General features: G+C 39.2%; 1 protein-coding gene and 1 non-coding gene across 10 annotated transcripts; both read right to left on the bottom strand.

Moving 5' to 3' along the window:
• Nucleotides 1–2932: 2932 nt before the first annotated feature.
• On the bottom strand, nt 2933–16234 carry TATDN3 (TatD DNase domain containing 3). 9 transcript variants are annotated; one of them, XM_040263136.1, is made up of 10 exons: nt 16083–16234; nt 14681–14713; nt 13688–13761; nt 13393–13477; nt 11123–11185; nt 10112–10221; nt 9885–9940; nt 9122–9234; nt 6416–6493; nt 2933–3892 (listed from the first exon to the last, which is right to left on the bottom strand). In XM_040263136.1, exons 1-10 carry the CDS (start codon nt 16146–16148, stop codon nt 3749–3751), a joined length of 822 nt encoding a protein of 273 aa, XP_040119070.1. In that variant the 5' UTR covers nt 16149–16234; the 3' UTR covers nt 2933–3748. The 9 variants fall into 9 exon arrangements, with proteins under 9 accessions (XP_040119070.1, XP_040119069.1, XP_040119073.1 ...); XM_040263135.1 differs by having other exon boundaries at nt 6416–6496; nt 16083–16230; XM_040263139.1 differs by lacking the exon at nt 16083–16234 and adding an exon at nt 15716–16074 and having other exon boundaries at nt 6416–6496.
• Nucleotides 5621–5692, bottom strand: TRNAE-UUC. Its single transcript has one exon. It is a non-coding gene; the product is annotated as a tRNA-Glu (tRNA).
• Nucleotides 16235–16238: the final 4 nt, after the last annotated feature.

Genomic DNA, 16238 nt, shown 5'->3' with positions numbered 1-16238 from the left:
TTACTCCCTCTCTTCTCATTCTGGGACCCCTGTAATGTGAATGTTAGTACATGTGACATTGCCCCGTGGTCTCTGAAACTGTCCTCATTTCTTTTTATTCATTTTTCTGGCCAGTGTCAGTGATTTCTACTCTATCTTCTAGCTCACTAATTCATTCCTCCATATCATTTAATCTACCATTGATTCCTTCTAATGCATTTTCATCTCAGTTATTGTATTCTTCATCTCTGTTTGACTCTTTGTTACATTTTCTAGCTCTTTGTTAAAAACCTCAAATCTCTCTTTCTGTTCCTACAATCCTCTCCTGAGTTCTTTGACCATCTTTATGATCATTACCTTGAACTTTTCATCAGGTAGATTGCCCATCTCCACTTCACTTGGCTCTGTTGGGGTTTCATCTTGCTCCTTTGGAACATATTCCTCTGTTACCTCCTTTTGCCTAACTTTCTGTTTGTTTGTTTGTTTTTCTGTATATTTGGTATATTGGATACATTTCCTAACTTTGGAAAATTGGCCTTTAATAGCTGCTGCTCAATCCCTTCTGGTTACCAGAGCTATGTGCTCTAGGGGTGCCCCCTATTGGACTGTGTGCATCCTTCTGGTGTGGGAATTTGAGTACTGTGGAAGCTATCGTAAGGTGTGGCTGGCCCCTGGTCTGGTTGGCTGCCAGGCCCTGCCTTGTGTAGAGGCTACTAGGTGTTAGTGAGCAGGACCAGGCCATGAGGTGCTTGCTGCAGAGTCCTGGGGGGGTCTCAGGGCTAGCGTTGGCCCACTGGTCAGTGAAGCCAGGTTCTGGGATTGCCGGTGGTGGGGCTGGGGTTCCCCAATCTAGTGTCAGCCTGCTGGTGGGTGGGGCTGCTTCCACCCACCCACATGGCTGCTTATGGGTTCCAGGGTATCCCAATGCTGGTGCTGACCTGCTGGTGAGTGGGACTAAATCTTGGAGTGGCTGACTGAGGCGTCCCAAGATGTCTCTGAGCTGGTGTCAGCCTGCCAGTGCGTGGGCTAGATCCTGACATGGAAGGTTATGGGGCTGCAGGGGTCCAGGGTCTGGTGCCTGCCTGCTGATGAGTGAAGTCAGGTCCTGGGTCTAGAGCTGGCCCACTGCTGAGTGGAGCTGTGTCCTGGGATCTCTGGCTGCAGGGCCCTGGGGGTCTCATGGTTGGTAAGATGGTTTGCTGATGGACAGGGCTGGGTCCCAGGGTAACTGTGGGTTCAAGGGGTCTTAAGACAGCAGGCCTTCTGGTGGTGGGGCTGTGTCTCCCCCGAGCTGGTTCTCAGAGCTGTCCTGGTACTGGGGCTGACAGGCTGGTAGGCAGGACCAGGTCCTGGTGCTAATAAACTTGAAGGAGGATTCCAAACTGGCACTTGCCAGTACCAGTGTCCACCAGGTAGAAGCAGCTCTCTAAAATCTGCTGCTGCAGTTCCTGTGTCCCCAAAATGAGCTCCAGTTGCCTCCTGCCTCTCTGGGAGGCTCTCCAAGGTCAGCAGAAAGGTCTGACCCAGGCTCCCTTCTAACTACTGCTTCTGCCCTGGGTCCTGGAGTGTATGAGATTTTGTGTGCTCTCTTTGTGAAGTCTCTATTACCCACAGCCCCCCTCGGTTTCCAGCAAGTAAGCCCCCCTGGCCTTCAAAACCGAACAGTTTGGGAGCTTGTCTTCTTGGTGGAGGACCCCTGGGCCTGGGGAGCTTGATGTGGGGCTCAGACCCTTTATGCCTTAAGAACCTCGGCAGTTGTAATCGTCTCTCGTGCATGAGTTGCCCACCTGGGTGTACGGGTCTTGACTATACCATGTCTCCACCCTTCCTACCTGTCTCATTGCGCTCCTTCATCTTTAGTTGTAGACCTTTTCTGCTCGTTTTCTGGTCTTTCTCCTCAACTTTCTGGTCTTTCTCTTACAACTATTCACCTGCTCTGTAAATAGTTGTAATCTGTGTGCCTGGGAGAGGTGGTGAGCTCAGGGTCTTCCTGTTCTGCCATCCCGCCCTCTTGTTGGAGACCATCTCTGTTCACTTATTTAAAAAGTATGTGAGAGCGTATGATACTGCAAACCTTGCTTCAGGACACGTAGAAGATGCAAAACCAAAAAAAGCAGTTTGCCATCAAAAGGTTTACAATCTCTGGAGGTGAAAAACATAAAGTAACCCTAGAAAAAAGGATTCATGGGTTAAATGTCATCAGACTGGTTTTCATAGCATTTCATTTTCCCTTTATTATAGTATGATTCACATTGCTTTGCAATTTGTCCACTTGTCGATCTTCTTTATTAAACTGAGAGCTGAAGGCAAGAACTGTACCATGTTTGTCCCTAGCCTACAGACCTAAGACTAGTGGGCAACCTGTAGGAAGAGCTCAGTAACTATTTTTATAACAAATGAAAGAAACTGATCAACACATGAAGGAAATGGCTACACAGTTTAGAGGGCAAAGATCATGTCTGGCTGGGGTGGCTGTGTAGGCTAAAGTCACGTAAGTTGGCTCTTAAAGGATTTAAAGGTGAGAAGACATCTGACAAAGGGATTGTGAGCAGATGGCGGTAGGAAACAGGCAAAAGAGATAGAGTTAAAAAGAGAACTCAGAAATCTAGTTTTAATACAACCTCCCACTAAATGTATGAATTTCATCTGACATCATGGTAGTAAGTGGCTGAATATCTCATAAAGGGTCCTGTTCTGCTTCTTAGATGATCTAACTTGATTGGGGACCCTCTACCCCCACTCCTTCATAAATGAATTCATTTCAAAATATTGAAGATTATGTAAAAATCACTTTGATTTTTAGGAAGTTGTTTCTCTGGCAGGTACTTTTTCCAGTGTTTGCTGCTTATAAAATTTAACAAAATTAAATACTCAGGTTTTGGTATGAATCACAATACCTTGTAAACTACATTTAAGATTAAAAAAAAATTGTAGTAAAGTACACATAACAAAATTTACCATCTTAATAATCTTTACGGGTATAGTTTATTGGCATTAAGTACATTTGTATTATTGTGCTACCATCACCATTAGGTACAAGACTCTCTTTACTCCTGAGATTTTCAAAACTTAAGAATGTAAAATATTACTGCATGCAAAAATGTCAGATACATTTTAAATGAAGCTATTTACATTTCAAACATGTGACAAAATTCAGACTGCAACTTAAAATCAAGTTATTAACTAAACTTTGGGGCTTGGTGTTTAATGATGATTGTACAAACCACTGGCTTCCCAAGTTAGAATCTAAGATCAACATAAAAACCGTGATCATATTTCTCTTAAAGAGAGAGGGAATTCAAAAGGCAAAGTTCAGTTTTGTAAACCCAGAAAAGATAGGACTTTTGACAGGATAAGAAACTAGATACTCTTCTGTCACTGGATAAATCCTGTGAGAAGTCAAAGAGGTGGTAAAGAATCAGACTGGGGCCTGTTCCATGCCATCACAGTAGCCCGTGTTTCTTATCTGTGGAAGCCACCCTCGCCAGAAGAAACGGTTTCAGTTCATGTGGTGGTTGCTCTTAACGGGCAAAGAGGCAGCAGTGTTCCCAATCTCCTGCTAAGAGTTCATTAACTGAAAAGCAGTGCAAGGTAGAATTTGAACCCAGGGTTTCAGGATCTAAGCCCAGTTTCACTTCTGAGAGAAACTCTTCTCTAAAATCATAATCTTCTCTATCTTGATACTTCTCCAGTGGCTTCTGCAGTTGAGACTTGTCAGGACACTTATTTTTCTCAAACACTGCCCTCTGCAGGTGGTTTTGTTCAGAGGCTATTTCGGGAGCAGCCGCTGAAGCTTGGGAAATAGTTTCAATGCGTTCTGGGTTGTCACTTCTATAACTTCTTCCACTGAGACTCCTTTCACCTGGGCAATATATTCTGCTGAAATGGAAATGTTCCGGGGCTCGTTCCGTACCTGAAACAGAACAAAGAGACACTGAATCAAACGTGACGCTTGACAGACGCAATCCTTGGAGACTGTGGATAAAAGATGAAAACGAGTAGGTTTAAACAACTGATGGGTTCTTGCCTTTTTTTTTTTTTTCCCTTAAACGGGTGGGGAGAAGGCCCTGAACTTCAGCCTGAAAGCTAAGGCTACAACACTGATTTTAAGTCTATGCTGCTCTTGAAACATAGGGCTCACAATACCCTAGGGCAGGGAATTAACAACTGAGGTCCCAGAAACTTGCACGTGAAGCAGTCTGCACAGTGGACACTTGGTGACCTGACCGAAGCACTAACTGTCCCTTGGTCTGCTCCTCAAGCAAGTGCTTGTAAAGACTGTGCTCTGCTGCGTGGCCACCACACCCCACAGGCTGCAGTACAGTTTGATTCAAGGAACGCCGTCGTGTGTCTGAAGACTAAATGGGTTATGCACCCGTATTTCACTGATTCTAAGATGCATTTCTCCCCTATCTTAACGTCTCTGAAACTGATAAATATTTTACTGACATCCAATGGCATGTGAAAGTATAATTGGTAGTGTTTTTTCCCTTAAGGGTCACAAAATAGTGGTCCATCTTCAATCACTGGCATTTAGATATGATGAAATAGATTACTGTTGTTATTATTTACTCAGGATGATAATGTTCAGAGGAATACGACAACTGTTAAGAGTGAAAATAAAAAACAAAAAACCTTGATAATGTAGGCTACTTAAAAAAAACAATGAAAAATGTGCACCCAGATTTAGGTTCAAGGACATTCTTTATATTGTTAACAACATGGTTTGAACTGTGTGGGTCCACTTAAACACAGATTTTTTTCAATAAAAATTACAGTACCGCACAATCCAAACTTGGGTTGAATCTGTGAATGCAGAACCATGTCAAAGAGGGCTGGATCCAGGGATGTAAAACTGAAGACATGGAGGGCAGATAGATGCGGACTTTTCCATGGTATGGCGCAGGGCTGGAGAAGGTGTCAGTACCCCTAACCACTTTGCTATTCAAGAGTTAACTGTACCATGTTGGAAACAAACAACCTACATGGCAATATCCAGTTAAATATACTCACATGCTAAAATTTATATAGTTATTAACCAGGATGAGGAAAAGTGTTTGTTTATTGATAACACATATGTTCACCACATAAAAGCAAGTTATGAGATGATGTGTTAAGGTTAATTCTGTTTTTATGAAAAACGTGTACATATATGAATATAAAAAAGTGTGGAAGGACATAAGAGCCTGCATTTATTTAGTGCTTATTGTAGGCAAGGTTTTGTTCTAAGTTTTTCATGGAATTTCTCATTTAATCCTCAAAATAACTCTAGGAGACAGGCACTATTATTATTACCATCCTTTTTTACAGATAAGAAGGGATCCTAAACAGCTAGTAGACAGCCCAATTGAGGTTTCAACCTGACCAATCTGACATCAGAGTATATACTTTTAACCAGTATACTATAGTGGTCACCTTTCAGTGGTAGATGGTTCTATTTTCTTATGATTTTCTGTGTTTTTTATTTGTCTAAGATAAACACATCTTACTCAACAAAAAACATATTCACTTTTAAAATTCATTTATTCAATAAATATTTTGGAGTACCTACTGTGTCTTCCCTCCAGGTAAATATAATTTATAATGGTAGCAATATTTATTTATTTATTTAGGCTGTGCTGCGAGGCTTGTGGGATCTTAGTTCCTAGATCAGGAATTGAACCTGGGCCATGGCAGTGAAAGCACCAAGTCCTAACCACTGGACCACCAGGGAATTCTTAGCAATATTTAAAATATGATTCTTTATGGCCTATAATAACAAAATATAGAGCAAAAATTTCATAAATAAATCTATGACTATATCAATACATACATGTACTGAAAGACATTGAGGCTAATTTTAGCATGCTAATTAAAAACAGAAAAATGAACATTTATTGAGCATCTACTATATATCAGACACACTAAGCACTTTCATATACATTACTTCATTTAATCCCCACTGTAATACTTCAAAGCATTTTACTATTATTTTACCCATATTTTATAAATGAGAAATAGTTTCAGAGAGATTAAGAGACTTGACCAAAGTCACACAGCTAGTGGGTACCATCACACAGCGGATCTGAATCCAGGTCTTTCTGACTCTAGACACTGGGTTGTTTTTTTTTTAATGTTTTTTTTATATTGGAGTACAGTTGATTAACAATGTTGTGGTAGTTTCAGGTGTAGACACTAAGCTTTTCTACTATACTGGTCTGGATTTCAATATTACATTAACTAGGTTGTGACCCATAGCAAATAATATTCTTTGGAGCACTACTGCCATATTTGGAAAAGACCTGATGAAATTTAAGTCAATATAACCTTTCAATATAAACTTACTAGCACTACAGTAAGATTCCATTGTATTTACACTGTAAGGAGAAACAGCTAAATCGAAAATATTTCAAATGAAAGATACACTAAATAATGTAGAAACAGGAAAATCATTTACCTGCTTTTCTGGTCCCAGTGCAGGGGAATCCGTTTCTAAGCAAATTGAAGTTAAAGGCAACTGTTTCACAAGTTTCTGCTTCTTAGAGAAAAGAGAAAACTAGTAAGTTTAAAACATGAGAAGTAAAGATTAAATAAGGAGCATTAAGCTTACCTGGCAATGCATTCTATTCGGCAGGAATTTAAAATTCATGCCTGAATATTCAACTAATAAATGTCCACTATGTTCTCATCATTCTACACTAACAGATTTAAAAAGAAACATTTTTGGGAATTCTCTGGTGGTCCAGTTGTTAGAACTCTGTGCTTCCACTGCAGGGGGCTCAGGTTTGATTCCTGGATGGAGAACTAAGATCTCACAAGCACTGCAGTGTGGCCAAAAAAAAAACATTCTTTGCCAAAAATTATCTAAAGCCTCTAGGAACTCAAAAGAGTAGCAACCAAGAGCAGAAAATGAGGTACATCCAGCAAGAAACCAAACATCTGGTATCACATGCTCGCTGAAAGATCCACGAGAGATTTCTCTTGTTTCTCCACCACTACCATCCTCAGGGTTTCTCCCTGCTGTTCACTTTAGGTCAGTCCAGGGTTTACGTTTATAAATCCAAGTTCACGTGCATATTTTGAATTTTATATTAGGAAATACATGGCTTTATACTCTGTTTATGATTTTGCCTGGATTATAAGGACTTCAATTAACTCAGTGAGTTTTACACCAAGAGCAATTCTCTTGTTGCCACTGCACTTGTTAAGATAAAAAACGGAAAGGAGATACATGATGCAGAGTGGAACAATGATAAAATAAATTATTTTAAGAGTAAAATTTCAGGGCTTCCTTGGTGGCTCAGTGGTAAAGAACCACCTGCCAACGCAGAGGACACGGTTCGATCCCTGGTCCGGTAGGATCCCACGTGGCGAGGAGCAACTCAGCCCGAGCACTGCAGCTAGGAGTCTGAGCTCCAGGGCCTGGGAACTGCAACCGCTGAGCCTGCACACCCTCAAGCCTGTGCTCCCCAACAAGACAAGGCACCATGAGGGGAAGCCCACAGGCTGCAGCAAAGAGAAGTGCCCCGCCCACAACGAGAGGAAAGCCAGCACAGCAACGAAGACCCGGCACAGCCGAAAAAGAAAGAGTAAAACTGCAAAAGCACAGGAATATGTATGCTCGTGCACTGCTGGCAGACAAAAATTAAACTGGTATAAATTCCTCAAAGGAAATGTGACAATTTAACCACATATCTAAAAATACATACCCTTTTTCTTAACGGTTCCATTTATACACAGTAACTGCAAAAGTTATGTGAACAACTGTGGATGTACAAAGCTATTCACTGAAGTGCTGTTTGTTAACAGTGAAAACTAGAAACAATGTAACCTTTACGTAAGGTAATGCTTAACTAAATTAGATACATCCATATTGTGAAATATTATGTAATTATTCTAAAGAAGAAATAGGTCTATGTTTATAGATACAAAAAATATCCATGAAGCTAACTCAAAACAAAAAGAATATGATATCTTCGTATTTTATATGAATCAGATGTTAACAATGATTGTCTCAGTGGTAGGACGGGTTGGGTTGACCGGAAATTTGTCTTTTTCTGAAGTGTCTCTATTTTCTATAATGCACAAATATATATATATATTTTTATAATGCACAAATATTATCTTTAAACTTAGAAAAAATAATAGCATTTTAGTTTAGAAAAGGAAATGATAGCACTGCTAAAAAGTACTACTGAATAAGAAATTTCTCCATGAATGGTAAAAGTAGGAAAAATAAAAGTAATCTTGGATCAACTATACTTCAATAAAAATTAAAAAGCAAAACTAAAATGCTAAATTGGTAAATAAAAACATAATTTTGGACTATTGCCTCCCCTGAGTCTTAAAAGGCTGGTTCAAGAGTTAATGATAAGGAAATGTGAAGATATAGAAGTAATGAATCGCTGTTGGGTTGCAAAACTAGTTAACAACTTAAGAGTACAAATCAGTCACATAGGAGAGGCACCAAATTTTCAGTTCCCTGAAAGATACAGAGGTCTGACACACATTCCTAAGTTGTTTTTACAGGAAGCGGACCGTCACCAGATGAAAGTGCTGACCTCAAGCATGTAGATCTCAGGCCATTTGAAACCAGAAGATTGACTGATGATGCTGAAAACTGTATCTTGATGTCAACCAATTCGAGCACTGAGTACAAGCTGATCACATACCCTGCAGCCTCCTCCCTCACACAGCCTTTAAAATTGCTTTTCTGAAAGCTATCGGGGAGTCAGGTCTTTTGAGCATGAGCTGCCCAGTTTTCTTGTGTGTGGATCCAATTTATCTATTTTTTTTCCTTTGGTGTTTAGTGCTTTTGGTGTCATGGCAAAGAAAACCACTGCCTAATCTACGGTCACCAAGATTTGGATCTGGTTTTTTTGTTTTTTTTTTTAAATTTTTTTTTTTTTTGATCTGTTTTCTTCTAAAAGTTTTGTAATTTCAGCTCTTACATTTAGGTCTTTGATCCATTCATGAGTTACTCTTGATGTAAGTATGAGGTATGGGCCTAAGATTAATTTTTGTAATGAAACCAGAATAGTACATAACAGTACAGTACCGTAAAAATTACTGAACAGGAAAAGTTCACAGCAGTAAAGTGAAGGTTCATATTTTAAAGTGTTATGTCACAAAGTGTAGAACCAAATTTAATGAAAGATTTTACCTGCCCACTTCTTATGATAGAAGGAGGAATTGAGAAGAAGTATCCAGCTTTTACCCCTTCCATGGCTACAGATGGCCGACCGTCAAACGCATGCAGCAACACTTTGTCAGCACCTCTCAAAAATTAAATCAGAGTTCGTTTTATTTCCTTAATGAATGGTTTTCCCACTAATCAAATTGAACAACACAGATTTTAAGTAAATCTTGGTCACTAGAAGGTTCTGTGGTTTCTAAAGGGTAGATAAACGTACAGTGTTCAAGCAGCAGAATAAAAATAAATTCTTATTCTGCAGAATAAATTACATAGAACTGAAACAAATTTTAAACAATTATTTAAACTTCCCATTCCAAACCTTCTTGAAGTTTGTGAACTGTCAAATTATTGTTCCTAATAGGTCTTTAAATGGTTAAACTGTCCTTAAGAAGGATGCTAGTAGAAATGAGGAATTGAATGATTAACAAATTCAACAGTACACACACACATACATATGTACTGCTCTTACTTGATCCAATTTAAAAAAAACTTACTTTACTTGATCTAATTTTTCATTCGCTTTATTCTTGTCTGACGAACATTATAATCACACTGAAAACCTTATAAATAGTAGGCTGACTTGCAAAACCATCTTAATTGATTTCCATCACTACCCTGGCCTGTTCCCTTCTCTTTAAGAAAACAAATAAAGATGTCTTTTTCTATGGGAACATGGACTAGAATTGTCAAACTTAAACATTAGGCACATTTTTCTCAGGAACCTACATACCTTGCTCATTTAAGAGGCTGATGGTAGGTCTTCCGGCTGAGCGTGAGTGAACATTTCTGTTGAACAACAAAAAAACCTCCTTTTAAGTATTTACTATGAACATACTATTTTTGATCTATTAAAGTAGTTAAGAGAAAAAGAAAAGTAGAGCTGCATTTCAAGAGAATCATTATTTATCAATAATGTGCTTTAAAACTATTAATATAGAAAGATGATAATTAACCTACAAAGGCAAATTTAGTCTTTTGGCTAATTGGACCTGTCTGATTAGGACTTGTCTTTGTTCTTCCTTCTGTTCATCAGTGCCAGCAAATCTGGGGGAGAAATCCAGTCCAACCTATAACGGAAAAATAAAACAGAACCACGTTTATGGTTTAATGAACCCCAAAAGGCAGATGATGGTGCAGTACTGTTCAAGAGAAATATAATGCGAGTCATACACACAAGCCACATACACAGCTTTACAGCTTCCAGTAGCCACGTTAAACACTAACAGGAAACAGGTGAAATTAACTTTAATAATATACTCTAAGTCACAATTCCTAAAACATTATCAATCTTATTACAGTCATTCATATTATTATCTTAACACATAACCAATGTAAAATTACTGAGTTATTTTACATTCCTTCTTCGAGGTACTGCGACTTTGAAATCATCTGTGCGTTTTATCCTGATAGCACACATCAGTTTGGGCCAGTCACAATTCAGGTGCTCAACAGCTGCATGTGGTCACCACACTGGACAGTAATGATTATAAAGGACTGCTTCCCTTGATACTGTTTTGGCAGACACTGCTATACGATATATTCTGAATGTGTTATTCTTATCTTTTATCTTTACAAGTGGAATTACCAAGTGGTAAAATGTCTCACAACTTTAAATTATTTAATAAGTTTTTTATTAGAAACTCTAATCGATTCATATTTAAAGTATGCTTGTACATACTATTTCAACTAACCAGAGAGATGGCCTTATTTAAGCAAAAGGAAAAAAAGCAAAGCATATTGAAATGTTAATAAAGCATCCATTAACAAGGCCATGGGGAGGTGTTCTATTGTTTTATCCCTAAGTGCTTTAGCTTACTGAGGAAGTACTGACAAGTTGTTATTCAGCTGAGCAGGGTGCACATAATTATCTAAGTCTGTTCTAATCACCGACACTGAATTAGGGACTGCCTTCATGTATCACATGGAGGTCTGGATTAGAAATCACTTGATCAGCTGGTGGATATTTACCTCTCCAATTGCCAATAACTGATCCTTATAATTCTCGATAATGGGCAAAGCTACATCCAAATCCTAGGATGAAAAAAAAAAAAGTAAATTCATTCAAATAGGAGAGAGGAATGTCATAGGTTTTTGTATCAACACCTATTATATGCCAGGCACTATGCTACGCTGGGTCCTTTACATACAAATCCTTTACCCAGTTGAGGAACTAGGAATGGTAATCCTTCTATAATGGTGAGTAATTCTAGCTGGAAATTTGAGCAGAAATGTCCCATACCCAATTAGTTATAAGAATATTACTTCTTATGAAGATTCCCACTTCAACACTTCCTTCTGTTTAGGAGGCATTTCCTGGTATTTAGGAGGAGTGATCTGGATTTCCTGGAATAGCTGAGCAAGAGAAAACAAAGCCACTCACCTTGGGGAGTCTGGGAGTGCGTTGCTATATTCTCCTCTTAGGGTACGAATGAATGACTTGTGAATTTTAACAGTGATAATTCCAAACGTCTTTTGCACTATTTTCACTGGTTTCATCTTTATAGTTCTGCATACCCTATTTTTGTCCTAAAGTTTCAACAATATAAATACTAAATATCACGTATATGGCTATTTGTCAACTACTGAAGTCACTGTATAGTTAATTCCATAGTTTCCATATCACTATTTCCACTTAAAGAGAATTTTCCCTGTACGGGTTTCCTTGTAAGAGAAAAACAAATATATGGAAAACTTGGTTCTAGATATTTTAAATAACTTTGAGGATTTCAGAGTATGTAAATTCAAAGTATTTCTAGTGAGAATAATCAGAAAAAGGAGAATTAAGAAAAGGGAGGTAAAACAGATGGTCGAGGAACAGGAGAAGATGTTATAATTATGCCTCAAGAGAGAGAAAAGAAGATGAGGGAGGATAAATCAAGGCCTTACAATTCCAGTAGACTCAATGAAGCAGAATTACTGTTGTCAAGAGGAGCTAAGAGTACATAACCCTAGTTATCAGAGAAGGTGTCTGACAATAGCTGAGTAGGTCAGTGTCAGGAAAGGATCTTCTGTATCAAATGTTCAAACTAATCTGTGTGTCTGGGACCTCAAAGGGACTGGAGAAGTTGGAGAGATTACCCAGGAAACGTAGCACACTTAGAAACCTTAAGACAAAGAAATTACACATTTGGATGAAGACCAGATATAGGGAAAAAAATCTTTCTGGGTATATTTATTATCTATAAAAACAAGGAAAACAAACTTACAGTGAGATTATTTCAATTCTTTGTGAAATAATTTGGAAGTTTCTGGCAAGTCAAGGATAGTAAATTGTTAATAGAAATACTACTTCATATCACTAATATGTATAAATATATGCGGTCTTCATCATTTTAATAGATGTAAAAATATTTCAAAGGACATTCATAGGTCTCTTTCTAACTTTAGCTCTATTCCTACTTCCTCCATAAGGTCTCAAGTTCCTTAATAGCTAATGGTTCTATTGTGGGGTTTTAAAATATTCTATACCTTTATACTCTATGACTGGGAATACTGCAAATAACAGATCACAGAAGGCAGCAGGCCAATTCTCTCCGACTTCAAAGCTCATGATGTTTCCACTATGCTGTTCAAAGAAGGAGGGAGAGAGAAGGAAAGGAAGGGCAAAGGGGAGGGAGGAGAGATTTATTCTGACTGACTTAATTAGAATTTTTTTTTTTTAATTAAAGCGTTTAGCCTTTAGAACCATTAGAACAGGGGTCAGGCTTGCAACAGAAATGAGTGAAGTGGGTTAAGCAGGGACAGGAGCCAATGTATGGCTCAGAGGGTAAAGAATCTGCCCAAAATGCAGGAGATGCAGAAGATGTGGGTCCAATCCCTGGGTGGGGAAGATCCCCTGGAGGAAGGCACAGCAACCCACTCCAGGATTCTTGCTTGGAGAATTCCATGGACAGAGGAGCCTGGTGGGCTACAGCCCATAAGGTCACAAAGAGTCGAACACAACTGAAATGACTTAGCACTCATGCACATATACCTTATAACCCCCATTTCCTATAAAGTTATATTTAACATTGTAGCATCATATTTAACACTGTTTAAGTTAACTATTTATTTTTGAACTGCCAGGCTGTTCCCTCTTTTTCGCTATTACAAATAATGCTGTAATAAACCTCCCTGTGAAAGAAGATAGAATTTCTTTCTTTTGGATTATTGCTTTAGAATAAAAATCAGAAAGAGGAGGATTACTGAGTCTAAGGGTAATACCATTTTTTATGGCTCCTGTTTTATAAGACTATTACCTTTAATGTGACACTTCTTTGGTCTTCTGGTGAAACTCCTTGAACTGGGTGAACACCCAAGCATGGCAGGACAAACCCATTATACCTAAAAATGTAGAATGAATTAAGAAAGCAGGATTATTAGACTAGGAGACAATGGTACTCTGAAGAACAAGTAGGAAAGAATTTTTTAAGGCTGTTAATGTAATTTTTTCCCTTCTCATTCTCTTTAAAAATGGATGATCTTTGATATTATAAACATGATACCATATATGCATCCTTATCAGCAATTCTATTTCTTTATGAGAAGTAGCACCTTTCTGAAAGCTGGATAATCTTTTCAAATTCTCCTGAATGTTCAGCGACCACCACAACAGCCATAATATTGGCCTGAAACAAAAATGAATAGAATTCAGTTATAGTCTCAAACAATATACTTCCAATACAACTAAACAAAAATTTAAAGTTTTCTGTGCTTTTAGTTATCCTTGCTCCCTCATACTCCATCAATATAATCATAATGGCCATCACTAATTAGCTACATATGTTTTGGACATATGTTCAGCGAGTATAAATATTACCTCATTTAATCTGCACACCCTTTTGACATATGCTATAATCCATTGTTTGGATCAAGAGACATTTGGATGGAGTCAAATAACCTGCCCAAGATCATTAGGCCTGTGTTACTCCAAATACCACACTCTTAATTAAACTGCGATAGTGAAAGATGGCTACATATAAAAATGGCAACCATTTCTATAAGTTTGAAGGAAGACCACAAAATGCTAGTTGTAATGAATTTCATAAATGCTTCCCAAAATTAACAATTTTCCTCCAAACAAACCAAAATGTTTCAGAAAACTTTTATAATTTTTCCAAGATCTTCAGAATAATGCTAATTTAAGAGCTGACAGACGGACCAACCTGTTCTATATAGCTGGCATGCCTGGTGTCTGTGGGCATGTGTTTTGGATTCAGACTATCTTGTCTATATCACTTTACTAGTGATGCATCTTTGGACAAATTAATCTAGGCCTTGGCTTCCTCATCTATAAAACAGGTAACGGCTGCCTATAAAATAGTAGCTTCCTTAGAAGGTTGTTGAGAAACATTAAATGAGATAATGTACAGAATGGGTTTAAGTTCAGTGCCTGGCACATAGCAAACAATAGATGCTGCTTATTGTTAATGTATTTTTTACTGAAGCAATATCAACATATTATACCAACATTTCAAGCTATCTTAGATCAAAATTAGTAGGAAGATAAAAACAACCAAAAAAGAGCAAGTATAGCTATTGGCTTACTTTCTTGGCTCTCTCCAGCACATCATCCAGATCCTAAAATAAACATAAGTAATCATGATCATTTTAGATGGATAAGTAACTATCCTTTGCCTGTGTATACCAATGCAGCTGAGGCACCATAAAGACTGACAATGATGGCAAGGAACAGGGTGGTGAGAAGGGCCTAGCTGACGCACCTTCCATTTACTCTCTCCGTAAATTCTGGCTTATGTTCCCACTCTACTGGACCAGAAACTGTTATTGTCAAATATAAAGGACAGTTCTCTGTCCCCACTCTACCCTTCAGCAGCATTAGAAACTCCTCACTTGTCTACTCTTTCCTTCCCCAAATATTTTCCACTCTTGGCTTTTGCAAATACTTCTCTCTAGCTGTCGGCTACTTATCAAGTCTCCTTGACTGGCTCTTTCTCCTCTGATTTCAGGACCATAGGCTTCTCCTTGTGTACTTCCTGTTAAGTGATCTCATTACTATACTCATTATGCTAGCGAGTCCCCAGTTTTTATCTCCAGCCTGTAATTCTCTTCTGAACCCAAGATTCACATTTTAAAATGACCATATGACATTTCCACTTGGATGGACATCAGGTTTCAACATGTGCCAAGCATAACTATTTTTTCCCCAACAAATCTGTTCCTTCTGCCTGCCTTCTCCAATCTGTTTCCCCTCATCTCAGTAAATAGGACCACCATCTCTCTGCAGCATCCTCAAGTTCTTCCTCTGCCTCTCTCTGCACATCCAGTTCCTCTCAGTATGTACTTTAGAATCGATCTCCAAAATATAACTTGAATCCATCTGCTTCTGTCGCTTGCAACTCCCCTGTAACCTCTATCATCTTTAGTCTCAATACTGCAAAAGCCTCCAAACAGGTTTTCTAACTTCTAACCCCTGCTCTCCTCTATCCATTTACCACACATCAGCAGAAAGGTTTTTAAATGGATTATCAGATCTTGTCTCTCTCCTTCAACCACCCACCCACCAAACCGTTTTACAGGATCCCCGTTGTGATTCTAATGAAATGCGAATTCGTGCCTCACCTATCCTATGCAAACTTCTTCAGTCCGATTTAAGGCTTCTCTCTTTTTAGCTCATCGGACGCTACCCAGCCTTTCGACAGCTTGAATGTGCCAAATTCTGTCCTGTCGCGGGGCCTGCAACCCGCCTGCTTTCCTCACCACCATGCACCCACCGCTTTGTCCTTCCGCAATTTAAGCGTCACCTCTTGAGAGGTTTACCCCCAAAACAGAACCGCCTCTTTTTTCTCTAATACTAGCTTCTGGTTTCCAATGCAGCAGGTAAAACACGTTGACATTACGCATGGAACTTCGCCCCACGGGAGGATAACTCGAAGGGTAAGGACGGGGGCCGCCCCGCTCCCAGGGGTCCCACCTCGCCCTCACGTACGTGGTCAAAGTCCGGGGCGGAGAGGTGGCAGTGACAGTCCACCAGCCCTACGCCCACCGCCCCCATCGTCGCAGCCACAGAAACCCCTGGACTCGCCGGCGGAACCACAGCCGGAACGCGAGTGCCGCGGTGGGCTGAGTTTCCGGTCGGACGTGT

This window comes from Oryx dammah, unplaced genomic scaffold (assembly GCF_014754425.2).
Source record: "Oryx dammah isolate SB20612 unplaced genomic scaffold, SCBI_Odam_1.1 HiC_scaffold_21, whole genome shotgun sequence".
NCBI classification, from domain to species: Eukaryota; Metazoa; Chordata; class Mammalia; order Artiodactyla; family Bovidae; genus Oryx; species Oryx dammah.
Note: the sequence above shows the minus strand (reverse complement) of the source record. Positions and strands in the feature narration are given on the sequence as shown.